Source organism: Aulonocara sp. 'chitande type north' Nkhata Bay, linkage group LG2, assembly GCF_057382095.1.
Source record: "Aulonocara sp. 'chitande type north' Nkhata Bay isolate Kocher_YH1m ecotype deep benthic linkage group LG2, A_spYH_male_GT1.1, whole genome shotgun sequence".
Taxonomy (NCBI): Eukaryota; Metazoa; Chordata; class Actinopteri; order Cichliformes; family Cichlidae; genus Aulonocara; species Aulonocara sp. 'chitande type north' Nkhata Bay.
This window is the reverse complement of record NC_141345.1, coordinates 35649572-35666119: the sequence shown is the minus strand read 5'-3', so window position 1 is coordinate 35666119 and position 16548 is coordinate 35649572. Positions and strand designations below refer to the sequence as shown.

The following is a 16548-nucleotide window of genomic DNA, read 5'->3' as shown; positions in this document are numbered from 1 at the left end:
GTTGGGTGATACTAGAGTGCAAAATTACTGATGGAAAATTGACAGAGGGAGAGGGAGTGTTCGCCCAGGGTACCAAACATGCTAGGACTGTCCCTGAATGTAAGAAATGCAAATGTAAAGATTGTGAAATGTAAGTCATTACAGGTCATGATGTAATCACCGGGGATTGCTATGCAATGAGAGTTTTAAAAAAAAGGAAAACGAGAAAATGACCACAAGATTGTATGTACGCTGCTGTTGGATGAGACTCTTATAGTGAGCAGGAAAATGTAATGATCTGTCCTTAATCTGTCCATTTTAATATTAAGGAGAGCATTACTCATGAAATGTACACAAATAATGAATACAGCAGTTAGTTAGCCCTGAGTCAGTGTGGCGACCTCTCCAGAGTATACCACACCTCTTGCTCTGTGATAGCTGCGATAGGCTTCAGCCCCCCAGTACCCTTAATATGGATAAGAGAAAGAGAATGGACAGATAGAAATCACTGTAAGAAAAATATTATAAAACCTCATTAACTCCTATCTTTTACTTTCAAATGCTAAAGGAATTTTAGTGATGAAAAATGTTTACAAAGCTGCAAAGCGAAGTTGAACAATAACAAGATTTGATAGAAGGTGTTTTATTTAATAATGTTGACAAACACAGTAACATTGAGAATAGGATTTTAGGACAATTCATTACAACTAGACTGCAAAATGATAAAGACAATGATGTACTATGATGCTTTCCTTTTAACCCTCATTGTTCTACATTTCTTTCTTCTGAGACACAAATCAACACTATGCACTGATCACAATCACCTTTTTTCTTAGCTTGAAATCTGTAAACTTCTCTCGTGTGTGGTTTCCCTGTTTGAATACATCAGCACCTTCCTGTTAGTCTTTAGTTTCAGCTACAGTACTTTTCTTATACGTATTCACCCTTTACTTATTTCTCCAAGATTTTATCATCATACATCATAAAAATGAAATTTAAAAAATGCAGTTGGTACAGATTTAATTTGCATATTTACTACACAATTACCAAGAATGATAATCCCTTGCTTTCACAGATGTCTGTTTGTTTTTATTTTAATGGGTATGTGCTTATTTGGTATGCACCCTAACTATCTGAACCTCATACACTCCAGACTAAACCAGGAACGCTGCTGTTCAGGGCGGATCTTTACATGCATACAAACATGTACATTTTAATTATTAAGTTGCGATCAATCAAAGTGCATTTAAACATGCTGATAATAATATGTACACAAAGCCACATTATAAAAAGAAACAATTAGCTCTAAGCAAACATAAAGAAGATTATTTCATACCAAGGCATCATATATAGACCTAATCCAGCCCAAGATTCTTGGCAGCCATATAGATCTGCTGCCTCGTCACTGTGTTTGCACTCTTTGTTATACTTCTGTCAACTTCTATTGTGGTAAAGACAACAGCAGAAAACATCCATGTGTCCTCATTCTGGGAAAATGCAGTGCATAAAAAATATTAGAAACATTAAAAAGAAACTTAAATAAGAAACATGTTATATTTTTTAAGAATATTCTCAGCTTTAATTGCTTTACCTGCTGTTTTTTCTCATCACTAAAGATTTTCTGCAGGTCAGCAGCTTGATTGTGGAAAATACGGATAACAATGGATAAAACTCAAGATTTATATGCTTTTAATTAAAAAGAGAATTATGATTAACTTCAATTACCTTTGGGATGATCACTGTTGTTTATCTTGATTGTGTAAATGAGGACAGCAATAACAATCAGACTTATAACCACGACAGCGCAGAGCAAGAAAACAACTCTACTAGCTGTCTGTGACCACACACTGCTGTCTGCAATCATATTAAAAAGAAAAGGAAAAGATGAGATGAATGCCAAAGTGCCATTTGTGACATTTTTTCTAATTAATAGAGTAATGATAACATTACCTTGAATAACCACAGTAGTTCCACTTCCAAATAATATCTCCCCACATGTGGCCACAGCACAGTAGTAAGTCCCAGCATCAGAGGAGCTGACCTTCTTAGAGAAGCGATAAACACATGTCTTCTGATGGTCAGATCTTTTCTCACATTCATTACTTCTGTTTTTGTCAGTGTAGATGATGTTTGGAAGAGATTTATCTGATCCCTCTCTGACCCAGAGAATATTGAGATCTCCTGGACACGTCTTGTTGTCAGAGTCAGAGAAGACTGAACACTGGAGCGTCATTGTGTCTCCTGGATTTGATTCTATCAGTAACTGACTGACTGCATAGTTTGATGTCCTCTGAGCTTTTCCTGTGTAATACAAATCACATTCTCCAAAACATGCACAGAAAAATGTGAACATTTTTAAAAGTAGATTGGCTTATTACCTGTAACTAACAAATATATTCCACCCCATGTAGTTCCAATCCATTCTGTGTTTGTACAATGATAGTGACCCTCATCCTCTTGAACTGTCTCCAAAATGGTCAGGCTGCTAAAATTTGCATCATTATTTATCCGAAATCTTGAGCTCAAAAATCCAGGACTAAAATCAGCTTTAGGCTGAATCAGAGTAACTATTAATTTAAGAGTATCCCCGACGCTCTGCTTGTACCATTTGAGTCCCCTAACGCTGAGCTCTTTGGGAATAGTGCATGTCAAGGTTGCTGGTTCACCAAGCTGAACAGTTTTAACTGGAACCAGAGAATCTGAAATAAGAGAAATAACATTTTGTTTGACATTGTAACTTTCCAATGTAAAACTCTTTTATTCTGTATATGTCTATTTGACATGAAAATCCTTAACTAAGAACATTTTTAGACAAAATAAAAATGCACTTACATCCTTGGTGAAAAAAAAACAATGTAACCCAAAAGACGATCATCTTGGCTCTGCTTTTTGTTGGGGACCGTACTGGTATTTCAATGAGTGAAGGAGGTGGAATGATCGTTTTAGGTCAGTAAAATGCACCTGATTGGCTAACACAGAATAGATTCAAAAGTACATTTCCTGTTACATCTACCTCTGTGCTTTGTAAAACATATCACCTCTCTTTCATCTTCTATTGTGTTGGACTCTGGTTTTTAACACTGCCAACATGGTAACTATTTGTGTTCTTCGATCTTGAAATAGCTATAATGTGTCACACTGTACATTTCAGGGAAAATTTGTAGATTGAATATTGGCCAGGGGGACACGACATTTTACCACCTGTAGAGCTAAAGAGCAGGCTGAACAATGGAGATTTATAGTCTTCAAAAAACAGAATATTTGGCCATTTTTGTAGCAAATTTCATGAGAAACAATCCAGGATTATTCACATATTTTTACTCTGTATTCACAACGTCAATTTTTTGTTGTTGTTGTTTGTTATTAATGTATTTGAAATGATATACCACTTTTCTCAGCTTACTGACCAACACACTTTTAACCACACATTCATAAAGCACAGAATATACAGTTCTGCTCTCAGCATCACTCCTGACACTGTAGTAATCCATTTGTATGTGTGCTGCTCCACTCCTCCCCAATTTAAAAGGAAGACACAAGAAGCAACTTATCCTAAAACAGAGAATGGGCATCTTTCAGTGTAGAACCACCACCACTCGTAATTTTCATTCATACCCAATTACCCTTGGCTTCAATCCTAGGTGTGTAAAGATTTAAAGGCCACTAACCTTGAAACCTTCTATCATTTAGCTGTAACGTGAAATTTTGTCCTTACAGTTTATAAACAGAATAATTGACAAATAGCAGCCGAGTCCAAATCCTAACTGAAACTAGGCTGGAATTTATTTATTTCTTGTAATGAAAGCCCTGGTCTTTTACACAGACCAGGCGTTGGTTGTTTAACAAAAACCAAGCCATAATAAAATGGCTGGCATAATATGCAAGAACAATACAGTCTGGAAGTCCAGAGGTCAAAATGGGACATGCCCCTGATAATGACCAAGCTAGGATTCTGTGGGACTTCCAATTAAAGACAGACAAGCTGTTGATGGCTAACCAACTGGAACAGGAGTGGTGGACAAGCAGAGGAAGACGGCCGTAGCGATAGCTGTAGCTGCACCGAATGACAGCAACATCAGGAAAAAGGAACATGAGTAGTACCGAGAGTTGGGAGGAGAACTCCAGAAGATGTGGAGGGTAAAGGTAACAGTGGTCCCAGTGGTAATCTGAGCACTTGGTGCAGTGATCCCCCAAGCTAGGCAAGTGGCTCCAGTAGATCCTACGAACACCGTCCGAAATCTCTGTCTAGAAGAGCGCAGTCGTAGGAACAGCAAAGATACTGCGCAGGACCCTCAAGCACCCAGGCCTCTGTTAGAGGAGTCAAAGGGCAAGACCGCCCACAGGAGCGAGAGGATAATTGTTTTATATATATATGTTTGTAAGTGTGTTAATAGAGGGTTTATAAATACATGTTTCATATTGTAATTCATGTTTAATTCAGTTGTTAGTATTTTATGTGACCTCACCAAAGTGATAAGAATTTTTTGCCTTATGAAGCATTTATAAATAAAATTAAAATGACTCAAGACTCAAAAAAAGCCTCAGCCATCTTCACATCAGAAAAATGACACAAAAATGACAATACAGAACAGACAAATATTTATTTCCAGATGCAAACATGACCAATCTCAGGTTTGCAAATTATTAAATGTATGTAGGACCAGAGTCGAAGTCTTTAAGAAGAGTTTAAGAGAGAACAGTACACCGAGCAAGTGGAGCCACAGAGTAGCTTCACTTAAATGTACGGCAGCTTCTTCATTTATAATAAAATATGAATGTTATCACAAAACAACAGTGGACATTTCAAAGATCTTCATAAATAACTGCAAATACCAAGCAGAGGTACGACATTTGTTGTCCTGCAGTGAGTTCTGTTGTCAGATGGAGCCAGTCTACAGAGCATATGGTACAACTGGTCTGTGGGCTACTCTTGTCTGTGGTTTTGCTGGTAAGTCAGCAAGCCACAGAGAAGCGCAAAATTATAACAAATACAGAGGTGAAACTGAGTGTTAAAACCTATGAAAAGTGTCCCCTCTCTGCTCTATTCCAGACCACTTGTCTGGAATATTCGGCAGTCACTTACGTAATCCGCTTCCAGTAACATTCAGTCAGGATCCTGGAGGAATCACTGCACACGCACGGTGGGTGAACCCCCTGTCCGACCGGAATCACAGGATTCTGGTCAGACAGGACTATAAAACCACCATGTCAGTAACCAGTAAGGTTCAGTTCTAAAGTGCTTCTGAAATAAACTAAGTAGTCAGGCTGTGTTTTCAAATAGGTGAACTCTACTGGGTGATCTTCTCCTCCGTACAATGAAAACTCAGAGCAGTTTGTCGGGATAAGGAGGTGATCAGATTAATTAAATATTATTAAAATAAATATTATTCATATCAATCTTAATATTACTATTAATAATACAATTTTATGAAGTCATCCAGATTCACAAGGTTGAGGTGGTTCTGGCATTTGACAAGGATGCCTGCTGGGCACCTCCTGGGTGAGTTGTTCCAGGCATGTCCCATCGGGAGAGGCCCCAGGGCAGACCCAGGACACGCTGGAGAGATTATATCTCTCGGCTGGCCTGAAAATGCCTTGGTGTCCCCCCGGACAAGCTGGGGAAGGTGGCTGGGGAGATGCTGCTGCCCCTGCGACCCGGCCCCGGATAAGCGAAAGAAGACAGATGGATGGATGGATAGATGCTGATTAATCTAAAGAAATGGAAACAAATTATGTGTTTTTGAGACAGACTGCTAGTAACAAAATGTCTAAAGACACAATTTAAAATTCATTCATCAAAATAGTATTTTATTGTTTATCAGTAAGTATTGTGTTTGCAAAGGTGGGGTAATGGGTGGCATTACTGGAGGCATTACATAGTTAATTAGCTTTTTGCTCTATAGAGTATAGATTGCTGAGCAGAAGTCAAAATAACCACATGCCCCAGAACCAACAAGTACCTGCATCCCAGGAAGGGGTAGAACTGTCCAGTGGAGAGTGGTGACCAGAGATGGGCAGTAACGCGTTACTGTAATCTGATTACTTTTTTCAAGTAACGAGTAAAGTAAGGGATTACTATTGCAAAAACGGTAATTAGATTACTTTCCCGTAGGAACGCTGCGTTACTGTTTTACTAAAACCGTGATTTTTTGCGAGAATGTCTCATGACAGTGACGTAAGCGAGTGCGCCGTTAGTGACAACAGCTGTGTGCAGATCAACAATGGATCACATATCGATTGTGGGAGAGAGTATGAGCGTGCAGCGTTTAAAGCGTGGAAGTACTGACCTTACTTTGAGTTTGATTCCATAAAAAGTGACAAAAACATTAGTGTCCGCTGTGCGTGGGAAGAAAACTTCTTTTTACAGCGAAAAAAACCCTAAACTTCCAAACAAGCACCGAGTAGCTACGACGTAATGGGAAACTCACAGAGAAACTCGCGGATTCTTCCACTGACCGCGGCACACCTGCACCAGGGTAAACCTCCGCCTACCGCAGTCCTGCTTTACAGGTGAAAATAGAGCAACAGGACCGCTGAGTCTTTGACTTTATTTATTTTCTGCTGTGTTTTACTTGCATGTATTTGAAAGACTGAGTGTAAACACAAAAAATATTTTATTTTATGTGCTGGAATGTGCAGAAAATAGGTTTAAATGTTAAACTAATTTCTTCCAGTCAGAGAATGTTGCATATAATTAAATTTTTGCTTGATGCATAAAGTTAAAAGATTAAAACTGATAAAACAAGTTAAAAAAAGAGACTTTTCCATTTGATTACATTTTGTATGATGGATTATGTAGAAAAAGTAGAATTGGGCTGAAAGATCTATCACTTTATCACCTCTTCAGGTTGTAAATCGTGTTTTTAAAAAGTAACTAAGTATCTAAGTAATTAATTACTTTTGAAAATAAGTAATCAGTAAAGTAACGGGATTACTTTTTTGGGGAAGTAATCAGTAATTAGTTACTGATTACTTTTTTCAAGTAACTTGACCAACACTGGTGGTGACCATCTCCCACAAGGATCAAGGTTCAACAAGCCCCAGACTGGGACTCATTCTTTCCTTTTTGTCACTATGTAACAAAACTTGGTTTATATCACTTTATGGAATTCCAGTTATTTTGACTGTTGTCGAAGTCTGATTACTGTGATTTTAAAATTGGGTATAACCATAATGACTGACAGAAACTTAAATAAAACCATCAGGCCCCACCTCTGACTTAGATACTGTACTTGTAGCTGCTGCCTTTTTCCCCCAAGGTACAGCCACAGCATCCAGCACAGATGGGTCACACACTTGATTTTGCGTAGTTTTTATATTGGATACCCTTCCTGACAAAATGCTCCCATTTATCAGGGTTTAGAACAAGCAGAAAGGGTACACTAGCTTATGACCCATGAAGCGTTTTTGTTTCTTGAATTATTATACTATGAAGCCACTAGGCCTTACCTCTGGAGTAAGGAAAGTCGGCAAGTTTTTACTTATTTCAGAGTAGCCTAGACTAACTGAGTTATTGTCAAAATTTAAGTTTATTAAATTAAATTTAAGTTCATAGCTAAAAATATACACATACAAGAAAAAATGCCACACTGACTCTGTTTTAAGAAATTTAATTAAATAATTAGTGACTTTCTTGTACTGTTGATATTTTGTGTTATATTTTTGTATTAAACTTTATTTACTATCAAACAGGAAACTGTATATCCACTGTAACCACTTTTTACTTTCATTATATTCGTGAAAATAATGTATTCATGTGGATTACAGAGAAACACATCAATATACTAAATAATATTAAAGAACACAACAACACAGACTAAAACCATTCATAGATGGGATTCATACTGTTTTCATCTCTAAAATAGCTTAATAATATACTTTTTAGTCTTTGCACATAAACTGGAAATACAGTGTCAAAAATATACAAATAATTACATTTCTAACAAAAGTGAAATATATGTCCACATCCATGATGCTATAGAGCTTAATCCAGCTCAAGAGCCTTGACATCAGTGTAGATGCTCTCTTCCTCTGCAGGTTTTGTATCCTTTGTCCCCGATTTGCTCGCTTTTTTAAAAGTTGGTGCCGAATAAAACAACAAGTCCTCATCTGTCTGAGGAAGCAGCACATGTTAATATTTACACAGGTAAACATGCTGGAAGCTTATGGCTCTGTTTGTCCTTATAATTACCTGCTGATTTTCCTGGTCACCACTTGAAATTACATTTGTTTGCAGGGCAACTGCATCTGTATTGTCATTAAAAAAAAAAGCAGTAAAATTAGGTTATATTTTCCTAGTATTGATTGCTTGATGTGATGGGAGTGACTTTGCTTACCATTAGAATATACATATGAACTCTTCTTTAGCTTCTTGATTGAATAAACTAGACAGGCTATAACAATCAGGCTTATTGCCAAAGCGACACACAACAGATAGAGAATTGTATTGTCCTTCTTTGAGCAGCTTTTCTTGACTGCTGACATAAAAAAAAAGAAATAATGAAAGTTAACAGTCATTAAAATTGTTACCAAAAGTATTTTTTTAGGCATTATAGAATAGATAAAAAAACTAAAATGTAACAAAATGCACAAATCCTCTAATTGCTCCATTATATAAAAATACTACTCAATTACCTTCAGCATCGCCTGTTGTTTTATTTCGAGAAAAAGACTCCACACATGTGGCCACAGCACAGTAATACGTCTGAGAATCAGAAGAGCTGAAGTTTCTGAAGTAGCTGTAGAAACATGTTTTTGTGGAGAGTGCCTCTGAGTTCCTTTCATATTCATCTCCACCATTCACATGAGTATAATTAGAGCCCGGGTTAGATTGATGTGGTTCTGCGCTCAAACAGAACACGTTGTCATCTACTGGACATGTTTTATTCTGGAAGTCATGGAGGACCAAACACTGAAGATTGACTGTGTGTTCCTGATGGACAGAATCAGGTGGAGGAGCTGTAGTGAAAGGAGGCTCAGGTCCTAAGTAATTATAAAGAATGTGCAAAATCACTTGTTATTTTAGCAAAATTCAATAAAAAGCTTTGCCTTTTTTTTATATTAACTATTTGGTGTTCGCATGGTGGTACGCCTATTCATACCTCCATGCACAAATGAGCAAACAATCAATGTAAATTTACAAATTTTACAGGAATCTACAAACATTCTTCAGGTTTTTGTCTACTTACCTTGAACTTTTAAGTAGGTTCCATTCAAAAATGTTAGTTCTCTATTTGCTGTTTTCATACAGATGTAAACTCCTGTATCACTCTGCTGTGCTTTTGTAATATACAGATCAAATATTCCAGGATCTGTTACAGTTCTAATGCGCTGATCAGCACTCTGAGAGCTAAATGATCTTCCTAAGATTTTAGGAAAGTCTCCAGAAACAAGCTTGATCCAAAACAAGGTTCCTACATCTCTACGGGGGCACGTCAGGTTAATATTCTCCCCAACGTAAACAGTCTTTGTCTCGAAAGTCTGTTCATCTGAGCAACCTGACCAAAAACAAAAAACAAAAAGGGAAAAAAATCAGTCCACTCAGTCATCATTAATTTTGTTTGTCCTTTTAAATTTCTTAAATTTCATTACTTTAAATATATATTTGCAGTAAATATTATCTCTCCATATACTTACGACCAACATTGAGCATCAGGAATAAATAAAACATAACCCTCATTTCTGGTGTTTTGACTTGATACTGCTGTAATAAAAACGTAATTTAAATGATCCATCTAAATATAATCATATGAAGTGGGAGGAAACACTCTCAGTGCAGTCTGATTGGCTTCTCGTTTCGTTGGTTTTTCACTGCATTACCGTAGTGGAAACAATATGAACCATCTTTCCAACCTAAGCACATGAAACAACACCAAATGTAGGTTGTGTCATTTCATATTTAAGACTTGTTGTGGGTTTCTCAAAATGAAACTTACAGAAAGAATACATGAAAGCATAATTTTGACTCTCAGCTGGAAAGAAGTGTGCAAAAACATTTTTTATAACTTTCATATTGAAATTCACATTGATATTGAAACTAAAGAGCCACAATTATATTTCCAAGTGAAACACATGAACATTTTAAGACCCAAAGACTAAAAATTAACAACATTTTAAATCATTAATAAAAGTTATTGTTTGATTATTGATTACAGGTTTTGCAGATTGAAATTGTCTGCAAAAAACATGTTTTCTAGTCTAATTAAGGTTAACAATACATGTTGATTATGCCTAGCTAAACAGCCAAATAAAGTTGTGATCCATTGGAATTTGATCAATATTGCACCTGATTGTTGTGGTAATTAACATTCACATGTTATTTAAGAAACCAACAGAAGAAAACTAATTACAGAAAACGGTTTAGTCTACTTGCTAGATTGTTTGAGAGGTGTATCCCTGCTGCATAAAGAAATTGAAATATCACACAAATAACATGGAAAATAATTTCATGATGCAGGCTCGGTCATCCAGTTAAGGAAGTGGTCGTGAAGGACATAATGTTTTCAGTGGGAGAAACGGTGAAACATTTCTCATTTAAATTTAAAATATTTTGAAAATACTGCATAAGTGTAATTTTTGATCATATGAAAAATGACACTTAAAAAGGGAAACTACAAATTCCTACAAATTCCTGAGAACTCCCAAAGAAAAGACAGAGCTAATGAACATTTTAAGCACCTATTTAAAGCTTAAAAAACTACTGAAAAGAGTTCGTGATAAGCTTGTTTTAATTTTCAGAACAAAAAAAGTTCTTTCCATTGTTGTAATGGAAAAAACATTAAGAAATATAACTTTATGTTTTCAACTATCATTGAACAGCATAACCAGAATCAGTGACACAGAATCTCATCTGCATCCTGATCGTCAAAGTTCATAGTTTATTGTAATGTGTGAACTACAGAAAGAACGCCCCGCCTTCCTAATATGTGAGCCAACCAATAAGACCACACCCTCCACAATGATGACAGGATATAAGTGCAATGCAACGTGTGGTGTTACGTCTCATCTAGGGGGTTGTGACCCATGAAAAAGCATAAATTTTTCCCAAGTTTCAGGCAGCAATAGAACCAACTTATCAACAATAAATATATGTTATATTTATTATCAACAGATTTAAAACCACAGGCATTTAGCATAATGTTAGAGTGAACTAAGGCCAAACTTACAAACAAATACTGATATAAAAAATAAGATACTTATGAGAAATGGCCTAGTGAGCCGTGCCAAGCTTGAAGTCAAAGTTTTCTTTGCAACAAAAATATCTATATTTTATGGTTATGTTACAAGTTTTGATTCACATTGGCTGGACGTACCACATTTTCATTAATTTTCCTGTTTATTTACAGCATGTTTTAAACAAGATATAGATTCTCTGTTTGGGGAATATGTTATCTCCAACTGGGGTTTTCGATCTTGGCTCCTTATGTAGGGTATGGTCTTCAGGCTACACCCTACATAAGGAGCCTTTTAATAATCTGCAAGTTGTAGATTGACCACACCTCTTCACACACCCCCGTTCTCTGTTAGCTATTGTGGTGGAGGGGCTGGGAGGAGGAGTTGGCCATCCGATTGGGGTCTGGGATGCAGGGCCTTCGTGCTACTATCTGGTCTCCACCCCAGGGAAAAGGGTAACAACTCCTCGGTCTAGGTCTGGGGGTGGCCGTGCCTGGACCTGGGGTCTAGAGTAAGTTTGGGGACTGTGATTTTGTGTACAGTGTCCATTTGTGTCTGTCTCTACGTAGGGTGAGTGCCGAGTGTTTGTTTTCTGTGTGTGCCTGCTTGTCTGTGTCTGTATGTCAGGTCAGGTCTTAGACTCCTAGATCTCCCCTCACCACACTCCCTGTGTTGGTGGTTCTTGGTGTCCGGGGCTGGGCGCTCAGGTATGTACTGGCTCACTCCCGGTGGCTGCTCGGCAGGGCCAGGCACCTGTTGCTTGGTCAGTCCACTCTGGCACAGCTGGCTGCCAGCAGAGCCTGTGGGCACATCGCTGCAGTCCGCTCAGGCTTCTGCTCCATGGCTGCTGGCTGACCCATCGTCTGGGGCTCTCCTCAGCTCTTTCCAAGAGGGTGTCACGGTTGCCCCTCCGATGGTTGTCCTTGGGTTCTCGCACTCTGGTTCTGAATGTCTGGGGCTCCTCCATACCTGCTTCATGCCCTGGGGGACAAGGCCATTGCTCCCCACACCCTCAGACCATTACCTGAAGAAACCTTTTGAATGCAAGCACGCTCATCCACACAGGTGTGCACACAGGTGTACACATGCATGGGTGTTCACAAACACAAACTACACCTTTCTTGGCTGCTATCTCAAAGCACATTGTGCGCTGTCGGTCTTGCGTGCTGCACAAAAATGTTCAATATTTAGTATTTACTGTTATTTACACTTAGCTAGATTTTTGCAATGGTTTTGTGTTTATTATGTTGCTCTCTTCTTTGCTTGTTTTCTCTTTTTTTCTTCTTCTTCTCTCAACAGTTGATCCAGGTGATTTTTTTTGGTAAGTGCTTCTCACTGTCCCTCTTTCCCTCTGTCTTTCTTTCTCCCTTTCCTATACCCCAGTCATGTCTGGCCCGTCTGTAACAACTGAAAATAAAATAAAATAAACAAATAATAATAACAAAGGTCAAACAAAAGGACCAATACGGCAAGACTGTGATGATCCACTTGGTAAAGTAAATCTGTTGGGTATCTTTGTTGGCCTACAGATAATAATTCTGACTGCTAAAGAACCAAATGGGAAGGCAAAAAAAAAAAAGATTGACAACACCAATCACAGCTGGGCAGCTGCACGTTTTACTTCTCTTACTACACAGGTCTTTGCGTAAAAGAAGGGAAACACCTGTTGCACAAAATGACAAATATGACAGCTGTGGCAAAGCAATATTTCAAGACATTACATTAATTTCATTTTGTGCCTAAAACAAGCTATAAACATCAAGAACAGGTAGGGAAGAGTAAGGGTTGACTTGGCTGCTAGGGGTCAGCTAATATGAGTAATACTGAAAAATATTGAATTGAACCTTTTGTTTTTAACTGAAAATAGACTGATGTTGCACTGGCTAACAAGTCTGATTAGTGAGACTTTAACACAAGTCGCTTGTGTGTTAAACCAAAAATAAAAATTGTAAGACACCTGAACCCACTGTAGTCTGTCTTACCTTCTCTTTAATGTGTCAGAGAAATGAAAGCAACAGGGTTAAAACTACCACTGAAAAGCAGTCCACTAAAAATAGCATTAAAATGACCCAAATTGTGTGTGTCAGTTTCAAGCAGAACTATTGTACACCTAGTGACAAAAAAAATGTCAAAATTGCTGCAGTCTGTGTCAGAGTAGGATATTGTGCTCAGTGTTCTGGTCTGTTAGTGGTCTAATCAGGGTCAACGTATTGTGGACCACAAGCCAATACATGTTGGTCTGACAAAGATGTTCTTAATATGGTAGCACAAAACCACAATGTCACTGGTTCAAGTTCAGCCTGGGCTAGAGATCAATGTGTTGCATGTCACAGCCCCCTCTCTGAGGCCACATTTCCTGTCTGTTGCTTCACTGTTCATGCCTGCAACGAGAGAAAAAAAACTGCACAGTGCAAGCAGCGCTGGAGTTTTGTCAAGCAATAAATGAGTAATTCCCTGAAACAATGCTGTGCCCAGCTTCTGTACATGTGATATATTCACGTGTATATACTAAAGGGTAAGGATTTGAGAAGTAAATATTACCTTTTAAAGTTAAATAGCTGTGTTTTTTTCTCTAGAAATGTTTTGTCGCTCTTTGCATAACCTGCATAACATAACCTGCCTGGTGTTTGCCTTTGTGTGCAAACACAAAGGCAAACACAAAGTCACAGTAGTTACTGACAAACAAACAAAGCATGGAAACTTGAGCATTTCTGTGGTCGGGCTTTCAAAGACAGGTGTGAATGCGAAGGGGCTTTTCTTCCTGTGTCACTCTCTTGGTTTTGCAGCACTGTTTTATCAATTTGATGTATAACAAAAGCAGCTCTTGTTGGAAGAGTTAAAGAGGAAAGGACACACACTTACCTGGTCAAACTATGACTGTTCTAATCACACTTTTGTGTTGTGTGTTTCTTAAGGCTATCAATGAAAGATGGGAGGTGATAATGAATTGTCCCTGCCCTTTATAGCAAGGGCAGGACTTTTTAAATGGTTCGCAAATCATTACCTATAGGTTGAAACTCTTGATACATCATCAGAATCAGAATAATTTATTAATCCCAGAGGAAATTATGTAAGCGTGTGTAAAGTGTGTATAAAGTGTGTACTACATGCATAGATGACAGCTTGTTCAAATTAATGATGAATGAAGTTAGTTAAACATTTAAATGCAGTTGTATGAACAGTGCATATAGATTGTATTTTATGATAGATCAGTAAGGTTGCAATTGTGTGTGGTTTTAAAGCACAAACAATGTTTGCAATTTAAAAGGCAAGAAAGAAAATAAAATCAAGTCAGATGTTTAAGCTAAGAGTACCCTGCTGAAGCCTTGCAGCTCTCCTCTCACTTCACATCCTGTTGAAACTCACAGTGAGGGGATTGTTCTGAGTAAACAGCTTCAGGTTGGTCAAAGGGTGGAGAAATGGCCCACCACAACCTTTATCGGTGTAGCTGTTGCGTGGAGCTTTGCTTTGCTTGCTCTTCTCATGAGAAAAACGAAGGCTTTCTATCTTTATGCTGTTAGACCAGTGAGAACAACTGGATTGCTTCAACAATGTATAATACTGTGCTTTTATTTCCAATTTTTAGAAGGTTTTGGTGGACACATACATAACATTATGACAAAATCTATGTCTCTTTTCATTTGCATATGGCAAGAAACCAAAAATAAAAAAGGTTATTTTCATATTACTGGTGAGGCAGGTGTTACAAAGACCAAGTCTTTATTTTCCTTACAGTCTAACAATGGACGACACAAAAAGATCAGCACCACTTTGTAAAAAGAGAGAAGCAAGTATACACATTCACTGACGAGGTAAAGTTAAATTGTTGGAATTTTTATGGTATTGTCAAGGTTCTGCGTCATTTTGACCCAGTGTTTTCACTTTCCTTACCCGGACCATGACAGGTATACCACAAACAGAAAGAAGTGATAGCAGGATAGGGTTGCAAGTGGAGGAATGAGCAGAGGAAAATCTCAGTTCTTATGCAATTTTTAAAAGGTTTTGCTTTGTATGTCAAATGTCTTTTATGAATTCATAGTTGATTTCTCTAGTAAAAGAAAAGGGTGAAATAGATTCAGAGTAGCAGCCGCCAGGCTTATCAGAGGTCCTGTTGTCAAGGCACCAATCAGCTCCTGAGTCAACCAATGTCAAGCACTCCCCAGAGACGTCTTTTCCTCTGCCTGAGCCTACCTTCTTGGTTACTGCCTCTTTTGCATGAGCTAGTCACCCCTGAAACTGGCTATCTTCCAGCCTGCTAGTGGAGCTCTGTATCTGCTGGTCTCCTGTCTAACCTCCAGAGAGGTCCTGCATCATTCATTGCTGGCCACCTTCTCGTCCACAAAAGGGTTTCTGCTGCCAGCTGTCCACCTTGCTTCATCGTCGGAAACCTCTTTAACCTCTTCAGGATTTAATTTATGTTAATATAAGTAAATATACTGTCCTAGGAAAAATGTGTGTAGGATAAGAAATACAGAAAGTGTTGTGTTTGCAACATTTCAGAGATGCATAAGGATAAAAGAGCCAATTCAGAAGATTAGTTCAACGTTATTGTCAAAGAACAGTTACAAACTTCATATTATCAATGATAACCCGCCCAGTCTGCTTAAGCAGGAAGAAACACATGCAGCAACGTACAGAGTTGGGGAGGTGGTTGTGGTCTCCATCCACTATACTCACTTCACAACACTATTCTTAGTGTTACAAAACTAAGTTTACTGAAAGTGATGAGAACTTTTGACTCAAGTGAGGCACATGTACCAGTGTAACACATAAATGTTATATGAACTTGGGTGAAAAAAACAAACAAACCTAAAGCATAGCACCAATAATCAATTATTATTTTGTTTTGTTAGCTAAGACAAGTAGATTTTATACATGGAAACTTAAGCACTGCTGTGGCTGGGCTTTCAAACAAGGTCATGAATGCAAAGGGGCTTTCCTTCCAGCTACTTGGGTAGCTGTTTTATCTATTTTAGGAAGCTGCCATAACACTACACCATGTATAACTCATATTCATATCAAAACAGGAGCTGTCAGATGTTATGAGATAAAGGGACATGTGCACACATTCAGATCTGCTTGGTCATTCTGTGATCTAACTGTGGTAGGGTGTTTTTCATTGGCAGTTATAAAGAAGTGAGGAGAGGCGCTCATCATTCACTGGTCCCAGAGCAGGCTTTTCAAATGATTTGATAAATTAAAAACAAAAAAGTACGTTTGACATCCTTACCAATTTACCAATGCCCATCACGTAACACAGTGATGGACGTTCAGCCTGTCTAAATCAACAGCTACTGAAACAGTTATATTACATGAATAAAATTTGTATTAAAATCATACTATATATTACTTTATTATAGATGCAGCAGGTGCTGGTTTTGATTTTGTTTAATCATT

The 16548-nt window shown here is 37.9% G+C and overlaps 2 protein-coding genes across 3 annotated transcripts; both read right to left on the bottom strand.

The window, feature by feature from the left end:
• Window positions 1-668: 668 nt before the first annotated feature.
• On the bottom strand, window positions 669-3508 carry LOC147338311 (signal-regulatory protein beta-2-like). Its single transcript, XM_086260723.1, has 6 exons — window positions 2812-3508; window positions 2358-2678; window positions 1930-2280; window positions 1705-1833; window positions 1571-1614; window positions 669-1466 (listed from the first exon to the last, which is right to left on the bottom strand). The coding sequence occupies exons 1-6, from the start codon at window positions 2852-2854 to the stop codon at window positions 1335-1337; spliced, it is 1020 nt and encodes a 339-aa protein (XP_086116849.1). The 5' UTR covers window positions 2855-3508; the 3' UTR covers window positions 669-1334.
• A 4377-nt stretch (window positions 3509-7885) lies between these two features.
• Window positions 7886-9658, bottom strand: LOC147338310 (uncharacterized). Of its 2 annotated transcripts, none has more exons than XM_086260786.1 (6): window positions 9616-9658; window positions 9168-9476; window positions 8614-8961; window positions 8316-8456; window positions 8171-8226; window positions 7886-8092 (listed from the first exon to the last, which is right to left on the bottom strand). In XM_086260786.1, exons 1-6 carry the CDS (start codon window positions 9656-9658, stop codon window positions 7964-7966), a joined length of 1026 nt encoding a protein of 341 aa, XP_086116912.1. In that variant the 3' UTR covers window positions 7886-7963. The 2 variants fall into 2 exon arrangements, with proteins under 2 accessions (XP_086116912.1, XP_086116922.1); XM_086260796.1 differs by having other exon boundaries at window positions 8171-8220.
• Between the last annotated feature and the right edge of the window lie 6890 nt (window positions 9659-16548).